Here is a 14138-nt window from a genome sequence, read left to right on the forward strand (position 1 = left end):
GTTGGTATGAAAGTTTTTATAGAGGAAGTGATTAGGTTATATGAAGAGGTAGGCACTTATCTGAGAGTATAAGATGAAACAGATTTTTGTCATGTGTGATTAAGAAAATTATAGAAAGAGTAATAAAAATAAAAGATTTAGGAAAACAACATGACTTGAGAAGAATGAAATCAGTGTTGTTTTGGATATGTTGAATTTAGCATGGTACCAAGATACTCAGGAAGATGTTGAAAGAGACATTGGAAATACGGAACTACAACACAAGAGGGAGAATTGAACTAAGAATATAGGTTTGAAAGTTGTACACAAACAAATGATATTAAGAGGCATGAGATTTTTCAACAGAAAGTGTTATAGATAGAGAGGAATATCAAAAAGATCATTGAGCATCATTTACAAGCAGGAGACAGGACAAAGAAAGTAGATTAGAAGAGGAACAATCTGAGGAGTTCATGTAACCTATGAAGTCATAGAATCCAAGGCATAAAAAAGGTTATCAAGAAGTGGAGCTTGTCCATCAAGTCGGTGATGCCGTTCAACTATCTCATCCTCTGTCGTCCCCTTCTCCTCCTGCCTTCAATCTTTCCTAGCATCAGGTCTTTTCCAATGAGTCAGTTCTTTGCATCAGGTATTGGAGATTCAGCTTCAGCATCAGTCCTTCCAATGAGTATTCAGGACTGATTTCCTTTAGGATGGACTGGTTTGATCTCCTTGCAGTCCAAGGGACTCTCAAGAGTGTTCTCCAACTCCACAGTTCCAAAGCATCAATTCTAAGGCGCTCAGCTTTCTTTATAGCCCAACTCTCACATTCATATATGACTACTGGAAAAACCATAGCTTTGCCTAGACAGACCTTTGTCAGCAAAGTAATATCTCTGCTTTTTAATATGCTGTCTAGGTTGGTCATAGCTTTTCTTTCAAGGAGCAGGTGTCTTTTTATTTCATGGCTACAGCCACCATATGGAGTGATTTTGGAGCCCAAGAAAAGAAAGTCTGTCACTGTTTCCCCATCTATTTGCCATGAAGTGATGGGACTGAATGCCATGATCTTCACTTTTTGAATGTTGAGTTTTAAACCAGCTTTTTCACTCTCCTCTTTCCCTTTCATCAACAGACTCTTTAGTTCCTCTTCACTTTCTGCCATAAGGGTGGTGTCATCTGCATATCTGAGGTTACTGGTATTTCTCCTGGCAATCTTGATTCCAGCTTGTGCTTCATCCGGCCTGTCATTTCTCATGCTGTACTCTGCATGTAAGTTAAATAAACAGGGTGACAGTATACAGCCTTGACATAATCCTTTCCCAATTTGGAAACAGTTCATTGTTCCATGTTGGTTCTAACTGTTGCTTCTTGATCTGCATACAGATTTCTAAAGAGGCAGGTCAGGTGGTCTGGTATTCGCATCTGTTTCTAAGAATTTTCCATAGTTTGTTGTGATCCATACAATCAAAGGCTTTGCTGTAGTAAATAAAGCAGAAATAGATGTTTTTCTGGAATGCTCTTTCTTTTTTGATGATCCACTGGGTGTTGGCAATTTGATTTCTGGCTCCTCTGCCTCTTCTAAATCCAGCTTGAACAACTGGAAGTTCTCGGTTCATATACTGTTGAATCCTAGCTTGGAGAATTTTAAGCATTACTTTGCTAGCATGTGAGTTGAGTTCAATTATGAGGTAGTTTGAACTTTCTTTGGCATTGCCTTTCTTTGGGATTGGAATGAAAACTGACTTTTTCCAGTCCTGTGGCCATTGGTGAGTTTTCCAAATTTGCTGGCATATTGAGTGCAGCACTTTCACAGCATCATCTTTTAAGGTTTGAAATAGCTCAGCTGGAATTCTCAGGAGCTGACTACGGCTCAGATCATGAACTCTTTATTGCAAAATTTGGACTTAAATTGAAGAAAGTAGGGAAAACCACTACACCTTTGATACGGTTCAGTTCAGTTCAATCGCTCAGTCATGTCCGACTCGTGAATCAGAGCACGCCAGGTCTCCCTGTCCATCACCAACTCCCAGAGTTTACCCAAACTTATGTCCATGGAGTCGGTGATAGCATCCAGCCATCTCATCCTCTGTCGTCCCCTTCTCCTCCTGCCCCCAATCCCTCCCATCATCAGGGTCTTTTCCAATGAGTTAGCTCTTATTGGAGTTTCAGCTTCAGCATCAGTCCTTCCAATGAACACCTAGGACTGATCTCTTTAGGATGGACTGGTTGGATCTTTGAGAGTCCAAAGGACTCTCAAAAGTCTTCTCCAACACCACAGTTCAAAAGCATCAATTCATCGGCGCTAGCTTTCTTCACAGTCCAACTCTCACAACCATACATGACCACTGGAAAAACGATAGCCTTGACTACACAGACCTTTGTTGGCAAAGTAATGACTCTGCTTTTTAATATGCTGTCTAGGTTGGTCATAACTTTCCTTCCAAGGAGTAAACATCTTTTAATTTCATGGCTGCAGTCACCATCTGTAGTGATTTTGGAGCCCCCCAGAAATAAAGTCTGACACTGTTTCCACTGTTTCCCCATCTATTCACCATGAAGTGATGGGACTGGATGCCATGATCTTAGTTTTCTGAATGTTGAGCTTTAAGCCAACTTTTTCACTCTTCTCGTTCACTTTCATCAAGAGGCTTTTTAGCGCCTCTTCACTTTCTGCCATAAGCATGGTGTCATCTGCATATCTGAGGTTATTGATATTCCTCCCAGCAATCTTGATTCCAGCTTGTGCTTCTTCCAGCCCAGCATTTCTCATGATGTACTCTGCATATAAGCTAAGTAAGCAGCGTGACAATATATAGCCTTGACATGCTCCTTTACCTATTTGGAACCAGTCAGTTGTTCTACGTCCAGTTCTAACTGTTGCTTCTTGACCTGCATACAGATTTCTCAGGAGGCAGGTCAGGTGGTCTGGTATTCCCATCTCTTGAAGAATTTTCCACAGTTTGTTGTGATCCACACAAAGGCTTTGGCATAGTCAATAAAGCAAAAGTAGATGTTTTTCTGGAACTCTCTTGCTTTTTCGATGATCCAAGGGAAGTTGGCAACTTGATCTCTGGTTCCTCTGCCTTTTTTAAAACCAGCTTGAACATATGGAAGTTCACAGTTCACGTATTGCTGAAGCCTGGCTTGTATAATTTTGAGCATTACTTTACTACCGTGCGAGATGAGTGCAATCATGTGGTAGTTTGAGCATTCTTTGGCATTGCCTTTCTTTGGAATTGGAATGAAAATGGACCTTTTCCAGTCCTGTGGCCACTGCTGAGTTTTCCAAATTTGCTGGCATATTGAGTGCAACACTTTCACAACGTCATCTTTCAGGATTTGAAAAAGCTCAACTGTAATTCCATCAGTTCCACTAGCTTTGTTCATAGTGATGCTTTCTAAGGCCCACTTGACTTCACATTCCAAGATGTCTGGCTCTAGGTGAGTGATCACACCATCGTGATTATCTGGGTCATGAAGGTCTTTTTTGTACAGTTCTTCTGTGTATGCTTGCCACCTCTTCTTAATATCTTCTGCTTCTGTTACGTCCGTTCCATTTCTGTCCTTTATCGAGCCCATCTTTGCATGAAATGTTCCCTTGGTACCTCTAATTTTCTTGAAGAGATCTCTAGTCTTTCCCATTCTGTTGTTTTCCTCTATTTCTTTGCATTGATCACTGAGGAAAGCTTTCTTATCTCTCCTTGCTATTCTTTGGAACTCTGCATTCAAATGGGAATATCTTTCCTTTTCTCCTTTGCTTTTCACTTCTCTTCTTTTCACAACTATTTGTAAGGCCTCCTCAGACAGCCATTTTGCTTTTTTGCATTTCTTTTCCATGGGGATGGTCTTGATCCCTGTCTCCTGTACAATGTTACGAACCTCTGTCCATAGTTCATCAGGCACTCTATCAGATCTAGTCCCTTAAGTCTATTTCTACTTCTACTGTATAATATAAGGGATTTGATTTAGGTCATACCTGAATGGTCTAGTGGTTTTCTCTCCTTGATACAGGTATGACCTAAATCAAATCCCTTACAATTATACAGTGGAAGTGACAATTAGATTCAGGGGATTAGATCTGATAGACAGAGTGCCTGAAGAACTATGGATGGATGTTTGTGACATTGTACAGGAGGCCGGGATCAAGACCATCTGCAAGAAAAAGAAATGCAAAATGGCTGTCTGAGGAGGCCTTACAAATAGCTGAGAAAAGAAGAGAAGTGAAAAGCAAAGGAGAAAAGGAAAGATATACCCATTTGAGTGCAGAGTTTCAAGGAATAACAAGGAGAGATAAGAAAGCCTTCCTCGGGGATCATTGCAAAGAGATAGAGGAAAACAATAGAATGAGAAAGATTAGAGATCTCTTCAAGAAAATTAGAGATACCAAGGGAACATTTCATGCAAAGATGGGCACAATTAAGCACAGAAATGGTATGGACCTATCAGAAGCAGAAGATATTAAGAAGAGGTGGCAAGCATACACAGAAGAACTGTACAAAATAGATCTTCATGACCCAGATAGATAATCACGATGTTGTGATCACTCACCTAGAGCCAGACATCCTGGAATGTGAAGTCAAGTGGGCCTTAGGAAGCATCACTATGAGCAAAGTAAATTTAAAGAAATGAAAACTAAAACAGGTCATTTGGCTTTGAAACTAAAAAATCATTGGTGAAATTCAAAAGATCAATTTATGTTTAGTATGGTGTGGTACTCAACCACAGAACAGAAGAATATATATTGAGCAAATAATCAGATAGAAAAGGAAGCAAATATAGAGTACTCTTAGGAGCTTTTGAAGAGTCAGGAAGAGGTATAATTGAGTTGTAGGATAACAGCTTGTTTGAAATAATATATTTAAGAGAGTTTTGAACTTGCTTATAGATCAAGGAAAGTGCTCCAACAGACAGGGACAAGTTAAAGTTTCTAGTGAGTGTGTGCAGATGGGAGGAAGGTACAAGATTGATGGAGCAAGTCCTAGAATAGGTGAAAAATGCAGTCAAGAAACCAAGGGCGGGTCAAGTAGGGTTCACTACCTTCCATGGTAGTGAATTGCCGTCCCTTAAGATGGTAAGAAAGGATATGTGGGAACACATATCAGATGTATTTAGTCCTTTCCTTAAGTATGAGAATAAGAGAAACAGTGGTCGGGGTGGTATTTTGGTCCCATGGAAAACAGAGAACATTAGACATTTCCACCATGGGGGCAGCGTGTGATAGACAGTCAAACATTGAAGTTGGAGCTACTTGGCTTCATCATTGCTTTCTGCTCCCACCCTCATCAACCTGGGATCAGAGATTAAAAAAAAAAACAACTATAATATGATCTAAGGGTGGGGAGGGGAGTCTGTGAGGGTGGTGCGGAAAGGTAATAATCAGTATTAACCTAAATGGGAAGCAAACTTTGGGAGTCCAAGGTAGGTGAGGAAGGAAAATATAAACCCAAATTCACATAGTCTTTATCACCACCCTAATTTATTAATATAAAATGTTACTTCAGGATCATGGATTCTTCTTCAGCTTTTGCTTCTCTCTTATCCCAAACTTTAAAAAATTGTCATAAAGCTAGAATAATTTCGAAAGGACTTTGCTTCCCATCTTTTCTCTTTATTTCAATCACTTACTAGTGCCGCCGGTTATCAAGGGAGCAGACGGCGATCTCCCTGAAGAAGTCACCGTGCTGGTGAACAAGAGCGTGATGATGGAGTGTTTATCCAGTGGCAGCCCTGCACCGAGGAGTTCCTGGCAGAAAGATGGGCAGCCGTTGCTAGAAGATGAGCATCATAAGTTTCTGTCTAATGGCAGAATTCTTCAGGTAACAGTAAACAGTCTAATTTAAAAATAGCTATTTGACTTTGTATTTTATAATCACTGTCTTTTTGCTTTTAGAAATAATTTGTATTGGTTTATAAATATTTGTGGACTTCCCTGGTAGCTCAGCTGGTAAAGAATCTGTCTTCAGTGCAGGAGACCCCAGTTCGATTCCTGGGTCAGGAAGATCCCCTGGAGAAGGGATAGGCTACCCACTCCAGTATTCTTGCCTGGAGAATCCCATGGACAGAGGAACCTGGTGGGCTTCAGTCCCCATTTATAAAAACAACACAGCATAAAAAGGATATAAAATACAATTATTCTTCCTCATTATTTTCTCATTATCACTGGTGACCACTGTTAACAGTTTTATGTGAATTCTTCCAGAAGTCATCTGTACATTCAAACACACATACACCTAAATTTACTGTAATATGGCCTCTGTGTTAAAAATCAAATTATAAGCAAATTATTATAATCTTTTCATTGCAGATTTCTGATGATAAGATTCTATATGGTATAAGGCTCTGTGTAGATTAAAATTTGTCCTCTGTTGGCAAAGAGTTGATAATAATGGAAATCATATAAATATCCTGAATTATTGTGCACTAATGGGCATGTTTTATTTTTTTCTTTTTAAGTGTCCTAAAAGAAAGATAGGCACTTGTAGAAATAACACCAACTCTTTTGTTAGGACACAACTTAAGAAATTACTTCTCAAATATATTAATGATGTTCTGTAGGCCCAAGAATTTAAGCATCAGGGAATCCAACCCAGAACATATCTCATGGAGTTCTTTATTTTTTTAAAGAAAGTATGAGATTCACTACTTATAAATAATCTTGAACTCTTAAAGTATCTTCTAAACATCATGACTTTTTTTATTTGATGCACATACAACCTCTAGCTAAATGCTTAAATATTTCCGTTGGCTAGCACTAAAAGATATATAGATTGATAGAAATGTCTGCATAATTTTAAAAAAGTAGCTACTACATAGCTATAGCTACTGCATCCCTACAGTAGGGATTTATTCAGCTCACAAGCCTTCTGGTTGACTGGGTGATTTTCTGGTCTTGGCAAGGCTTACTCAATCAAGTGTCTACATACTGTGGGTTGAATTAGTGGCTCTGCTGGTCTTAGCTGGGCTCTTGCACATTTCTGGGGCCTCGGTTGCAATAACTAGGATGACTCTTCCCATGTGATCTCTCACCTTCCAGCGAGCTAATCCTGATTTCCTCAAAGAGTGGTGGCAGGCTTCCAGATGAGTGAGGGGACGCACACAAGGCCTAGGTTTGAAATGGAACACTGTCACATCCATCACACTCTGCTGGTCAAAGCTGGTCATAAGGCCAACACAAATTCTACATCTTTATTCCACTTCCTGATGGGAGGAACTTCCAGTGATGTAGTCACATAGGCAGCGATGTAGATGGGGAAGTGGGAGACAGATTTGGCACTTTCCCTAGTCAATATGCAAGTCAATATGCAATTGCCTTTTCTGATTAGAAATCTTTATAAATGTTTATTTAATTGACCTCATAAAAACCAGCATCAGCTGTGTTACTTACAAAAATTCTTTATTATGTTTATCTGGTATTAACTAGAAAGAATATGGATTGTTTATTCTCAAAATTGACAAGTTGCTTTCTAAAAAGTTTCAGTTGGAATTTCTTCATTTTTCCCATTAGGTTCTAAATAGTCAAATAACAGATATCGGCAGATATGTGTGCATTGCTGAGAACACAGCTGGAAGTGCCAAAAAATATTTTAACCTCAATGTTCATGGTAAGAGCTCAGTTCCAAAAACATCTGTTAGAGTATGCTTGAAAAAGCAGGAAAACTGTGTTTTAGATTATGTAGGCTTATTTCCTATTTTTTAACTTGAACAATGTGTGGAGCCAGCATTCATTCAATCTTTCCCCTTCTTTCTTTCTTACTGCAGCTTGTGGGATTTATAAAGTACAAATCTTTTAGGAAGACTGTTTTTATATTATTTCAGTCCCCTAAGACAAAGTAGTTACTCCTACGTATTTTAAAGTAAAAAAAAAAAAAAAAAATCAAAATTTGAAATCCCAAAGAGTAAAAGTTTATATGACGTAAGAACCAAAAATAGCTCTTCTACTCATGAAAATTTACCCACTGGGCCTGATTGGAACCAGTTTCTGTCCTCAGTTATAGAATTCATGTTTAGTTACACCCTCCAGAATTTAGTACACTCCCCAAGGAAGAAAAAGTCACTTTGTGGAGTTAAATAATTCCTAGGAACCATCCATACATCTAATTCATTTATCAGATTTTAAGTTTTCGATAAATGCTAGACACTCCATAACTAATAGTTTTTTTGTTTTTGCTAAAAGTGCTGTTGGATGTCAACCATAAATAATTTTATTTTCATGACACACAGCTGCTTCCAGAATATTAAATTGGAAATGGTGAACAATTATTATAACAGATTTTCTTTAACTGTTTGATTCACATGGCTCAGCTGGTAAAGAATCTGCCTACAATGTGAGAGACCTGGGTTCAATCCCTGGGTTGGGAAGATCCCCTGGAGAAGGGAAAGGCTACCCACTCCAGTGTTCTGGCTGGAGATTCCATGGACTAATTAGTCCATGAGGTCGCAAAGAGTCAGACACGATCAAGCGACTTTCACTCACTCTCACTCTGTGTGGTTTATATACCAAATTCTGGCTCATTTTGAAAATAGCAGAAATTTGACATTAGTGAAACATTTCCTCTTTCAAAAGGCTTTTATTTAGCACAATGGATATTCTTTTGTGGTGTGATATGTAGGAAGTATTGATGTCGAGCAGTATCTGGTACTGATGCTGTGTAACCGATTTGAGCCACGGCTATCTGTGCAGTCCCAGTGCTTAGCAACTTTTGTTGAGTAAATCTGACCGAAATGGTAAAAATGTGTTACGATTTCCTGGAAAGAATGAATTAAACAGTAATAATCATTGTGAAAGTATACATTCTAATCTATAAAGTACAGTAGAATAAATGTTGAAAAATAAAAGTGTTGATTATTTTTCCTGATTCCCCAAGGCAGGATTCATTTTTCTTCCTTTACGTGGTCAAAAGCATCTCATAAAAACCCCAGTTTTAGCAGTCACAGATGCTACCTTGTTATCTTTATATGTCTGTATCTTCACCTCTATCTTATAACTTTATTATAAATGCTGTAGACAAATGGTGATTTCTTATGGACCTTGGTCTTCCTAGTCTAAAGACATGGTAGTTGCTAAATAAATATTTGTCGTTCCTTGATTATATTTCCTTCATATCCAGTTTCTCAATGTATAGCAGAATCATCTGAATTGGGAACCTTGCATGAATTGAGAGGCAGCTGCCATTAGTGTTTACTGTTAAGAATTGGACAGGAGGGCGTCTCCTCTTTTACCAGTTCATGCTATCTTGATCTCGTGACTGCAGAAGGAATCCATACTTAATATTGGATTAAATACTGGAAAATCCACGTGGGGGAGAAACCATTTAAATTGCTTCCCTAAAACCACACCATTTGTTTGACAACAGTGCTGGTTCGTTTTGGTCTCTAACCTTCATTCTGTTGACCTCCAGTTTTTTTCATACCTCGGTGTCTTTGCTTTCCTTCACATCCAGCTTAGCCTTCATTGACCAACATATCAATTACTGCTCTTAGCCCATGTCTTCTCAGTGCTCTTGCTTAATAAAAGCTCAGCTCCACATATAGCAACACAACATACTGACTGCTTGATACCTACAAGATGATGCATCAGGTCTTTTTATATATGTTATTTTACTTAATTATCTCAACCCAGGTGGTTGGTCCTATTATATATCTCTTTTACGGATGAAAAAGATGAACCTCTGTGAGATAAAGTAACATGGCCAAAGTTACACAGCTGGCAAATACAGAACCAGGATTTTAACTCAGGTAGTCTGATTTCAGAGGCTTTAAACTTAGCTGCTTTTCTGTATTACCTCTCAACTGAATTCCATACGTACACCTAGGTAGGTAACCCTGGCTGGAGAAACTCTTGGCATCAGAAATATTGGAGTATAAATTCACAGGTACTGCTTGGAATGAGCCCTTTATACTGGCTAGGGCACATCCTTATGTCTCTACTTCAGAGTGACTCTCATACCTTCTCGAATGTCACATGGCCCCTGTCTTAGCTCGGGCAGCCATTAACAAAATACCAGAGACTACGTGGTTAAACAATGAGAGTTTATTTTCTCACCAGTCTGGAGGCTGGAAAGTCTAAGATCAAGGTTCCAGCAGGATTCAGCTTTGATGAAGGCTCTTTCTGGCTTGTCGATGACCAGTTTGTCCTCGCAAGGCCCTTCCACGAGCACACATGGACAGAAAAAGCAAGGAAGCTTTCAGGTGTCTTATTTTTATAAAGACAGTAATCTGGTAGGATCAGGTTTATGACCTTTATGACCTCATTTATGTTGCATTTCTTCCTTTCAGTCCCCATCTTCACATACAACCACACTGAGAGTTAGGGTTTTAGTATATGAATTTTGGGGGGACACAAACAATCAGCTAATCACAGCCCTCCTCTCACTTTCAGTCAATACCCTTATCTCCTGTTTTTTACAGGGAAAAGAGAAGGCATATTGCAGAAACCACTTCTAATTCCTACCATCAAATTGACAGTATCAGCTGCATCTGATATTGCCATTTCTTCTTTCCTTCTGTTACAACACAGAATGGAAGAGTTCCTCTGCCTTCCAAAGACTGACTTGGCTCTAGATCCCTACCACTACCCCCTGAGAAATCCCACAGTCTCCTCTCTTCCTCTCCAATATTGAAATTCACACTTTTACTGGCTCTTTCCCAAGAGCACTTAAATTTACTTCTCTCTTCCCTCTTTTTTTTTTTCTCTCTTCCCTCTTAAAAAATAAAAATAAGAAACTCTCCCTTGGACCTAATACTTCTCTTCAGCTGCCTCCCTCTCTTTGCCCCCTATTTCAAAAAACCTTCTCTAAATGCTGTATATATTTACTGTCTCCATCTCCTTACTCCTGCTCACTCCTCCCTCCACTACTCACCAGATTTCACCCCCACAACTCCAATGAAGCTGCTCACTGAATTCAGGAAATGACATCAAAAATCCAGTAGGCATTTTCCAGGCTTTACCTTTCTTACTTTTGAGCATTTGACATTCTTTAGCATTTGACCATCTTTTTCAAAATTTCTCTTCCTTTGGCTTATGTGACACTTACGCCCCTTATTTATATCTTTCCTTTCCAATCTCTCATTCCCAGTTTCCTTTGTTAGTTCCTCCCTTCCTACTTGACTATCACTTCTTATTTTTCTAAGCCCTTGACTTCATTTCTTCGAACTCTTCCTCACGCATCGTATGATCTCATGAATTCCCAAATTTTAGATACCATTTATGTGCAGATAGTTTGCAAAGTTTTATCTCTAGCCAGGCCCCCCTCAGGATCTCTAGACTCTTCTATTCAGATATTTACTTCCTATCAATACAAATGTGTGATAGTCATTCTTAAGACAATGTATATGTAACTGAGCTTATTACCTTTTCCCCAAAATGTGTTCCTCCAGGGATCTCTGTGTCAGTAAAGGGAATCACCATCTTCCCACTGTTCAAGCCAGGAAAAGGAATGTCATCCTTGATTCCTCCTCCTCCTTAAACCTCACACCCAAAGCATCACTTTTCTGTTCTTTGTGACACCATCCTGAGCATAGCACTATAATCTTTTGCACTTATCACAGCAATAGTCACCTAACTGGTCTTTCTGAGTCTGTTTTAGCGTTCTCACCAGTTCCCTCCACTGTGGCCAGAGTGGTATCTTTTAAGTGAATTTTTGAGTAAACCACTCTTCTCTTTCCTTTCCTTAGGCTGTATTTCAGTATCCTTAAGATACCCAGAGGACCTTGTAGGACTTGATCCTGCTTAGTCCTTTAATCCTGTCTACTCTCCAGCCTAACTCCCCAACAACCTTGCTCTTCAAACTCTGGTCAGGTCAGCCTTCGGGTTCATGTTCTTTTCCCCGTTTGGACCATTGTATATGCCTTGCCTTCTTTCTGGAAGATACCCCCATTTTCTGTCTTCTTGGAGAATCCCATGTACAGAGGAGCCTGACAGAGTACAGTCCACGGGCTCACAAAGAGTCGGACATTGACAATTAAGCATGCACACTGGTAATTACAAGGCGGTATCAGATGGCGGCTAAGAACAGGACTCTCAAGCCAGACACCAGTCTCTCCCGGTAACCGTGAAACCTTAGGCAAGATTCTCACCTCTCTCTGTCTCAGCTTTCCTCATCTATAATAAGAGGATAAGAACTGTATCTAACACGCAAGTTTTATGAGCTTTCAATGAAATGGCATTACGAAGTGTTTGGTGCCTGGCACAGCGTAACCACTCAAAAACACGTTATCTGTCACTTTTTTGCTCAATCCCACCACCACCAAATTATTCTTCATAGATATTATCTATTATATTTTTGTACTGCGTCAGCATTTAGCACAGCATCTGAAATAAGTATAAATGAATGGTCATGAAAATCAGTGATCAAAAATTTGACAGTAATATTGTTAAACTAATTTTGTCTTTTTGATCTTTTTTTTGTTTTGATGCTGTTTTAAAAACTCAATCTGAATATAATATGTAGAGAGAATAATATATAGAGTATAATATAATAATAGAGGATTACATTACATTTTTTAAAAAATATGGAACGCTTCACGAATTTGCGTGTCATCCTTGCGCAGGGGCCATGCTAATCTTCTCTGCACCGTTCCAATTTTAGTATATGTGCTGCCGAAGCGAGCACTACATTACATTCCTTATGTCATATCTTACTATCTTCACTAGCCTGAGCAAGACTTATCTCTGCCTTTATTAATCTATTCATTCATTCATGTATTCATTCATTTTTAATGCCCATTCCTCACTCCTATTCCCACCCCATCCCCACTTCGGAAGTCATTTGAATCTGTAATATTATTCCTTCAATATGCATGTGTTCTTATAAAAACATCTATTGTTCCATAAATGTGTGTTTTAATATGCATAATTGTCATTGCATTATTAGCCTTTTTGTGACCCCACTTTTTTCTGTACTGCTTTTGCTTTTGGAATTCTTTTTTGGTTTTGAACAGTAAGATGTTAATTTGTTTATTTGTTAAATTTTTTGCTCATCTTGAAAGTCATTTATTTACATTGTTGAAATTACCTGTATAATTTACAAATAGATACTCTGAAATAAAATGTCTAGTATTACTATAAGCAAGAAAATTAAAACTTTAAGGGTGTAATATTAAAAGCCAGAATATTCAAATATATTTAATGAAAAGCAGTATTAGATCTTTGTACATTGACAAAACCATCTTAAGTACTTCCAACTACATTTTACAAATAAAATGCACAATAATTCTGCCTTTGAAAATTCTAGTATTTTCTTTCAATTGGAAAAAACAAAACTGATATACATGAATTTGATGAAGGCATTAGGGAATTCTAAGAAGAAAGGTAAATAATTAACAGTATCATTAACTCAGTGCTTTAGCAGAGTACAGTGGTTGGGCTTATATTAATAAATTGGAATATGTGTTATTGATAATATCATTTTTCACTTTTAATATGTTTAATATTAACATATTTCACTTTTAATATATTTACTATTATAGTTCCTCCAAGTGTCATTGGTCCTAACCCTGAAAATCTCACTGTTGTGGTGAACAATTTCATCTCTTTGACCTGTGAGGTCTCTGGTTTTCCACCTCCTGATCTCAGCTGGCTCAAGAATGAACAGCCTATCAAACTAAACACAAATGCTTTCATTGTGCCTGGTAAGGAACTTAGTACTCTTTTAAAGTAGGTGACACGTTCTCATTTTTCTTTATTCTTAATACAAATGGAATTTCAACTTAGTCTCTTTCCAGACTTCTGTCTTGCTACATTAATTTGTTCACATTAAATGCCTCTCTCTAGCCATTTGGGGCCGTTAGGATGAAACTGTGTAGACTTTTATGAGTTTAGTGGGAATGTACGGTAACAAGGTCTGCTTCAAAATTATGAAATTTAGGAACAGAACTGTTTACTAATCCCTTGGGGATGATAAGTTTACAAAATAGTTCTTTCATTGGATAAATTCACTGGTTGTTTTTAATCAGTACTAAAGCTCCTGGAGGGTAGATAAATTGACTAACAGATGATAGCCACTTCCGTACTGTGGGAGATTTAAACCAGAAATACTTAACACATACTGACTATAGTACAATTATTATTTACTCTGAAGAATCTGTATGAAACAGTTCTGTTATCCACATTTGGTTACTGGAGATAAATTTTTATTAATTTCTTCTTTTAGAAGGAA

The 14138-nt window shown here is 38.3% G+C and overlaps 1 protein-coding gene and 1 non-coding gene across 6 annotated transcripts in view; one reads left to right on the top strand and one right to left on the bottom strand.

Annotated features, from left to right (window-relative positions):
- The window catches only part of HMCN1 (hemicentin 1), a 516590-nt gene that overhangs the window by 377727 nt on the left and 124725 nt on the right, over window positions 1-14138 (top strand). For all 5 annotated transcript variants that reach the window (XM_043924342.1, XM_043924345.1, XM_043924344.1 and 2 more), the window contains 3 exons: window positions 5611-5798; window positions 7487-7583; window positions 13450-13611. In XM_043924342.1, the coding sequence (XP_043780277.1) occupies window positions 5611-5798; window positions 7487-7583; window positions 13450-13611 (447 nt within the window). The remainder of the gene's footprint in view (window positions 1-5610; window positions 5799-7486; window positions 7584-13449; window positions 13612-14138) is intronic.
- On the bottom strand, window positions 12487-12593 carry LOC122708345. The gene has a single exon (XR_006345132.1). It is a non-coding gene; the product is annotated as a U6 spliceosomal RNA (small nuclear RNA).

Source organism: Cervus elaphus, chromosome 14 (genome assembly GCF_910594005.1).
Source record: "Cervus elaphus chromosome 14, mCerEla1.1, whole genome shotgun sequence".
NCBI classification, from domain to species: Eukaryota; Metazoa; Chordata; class Mammalia; order Artiodactyla; family Cervidae; genus Cervus; species Cervus elaphus.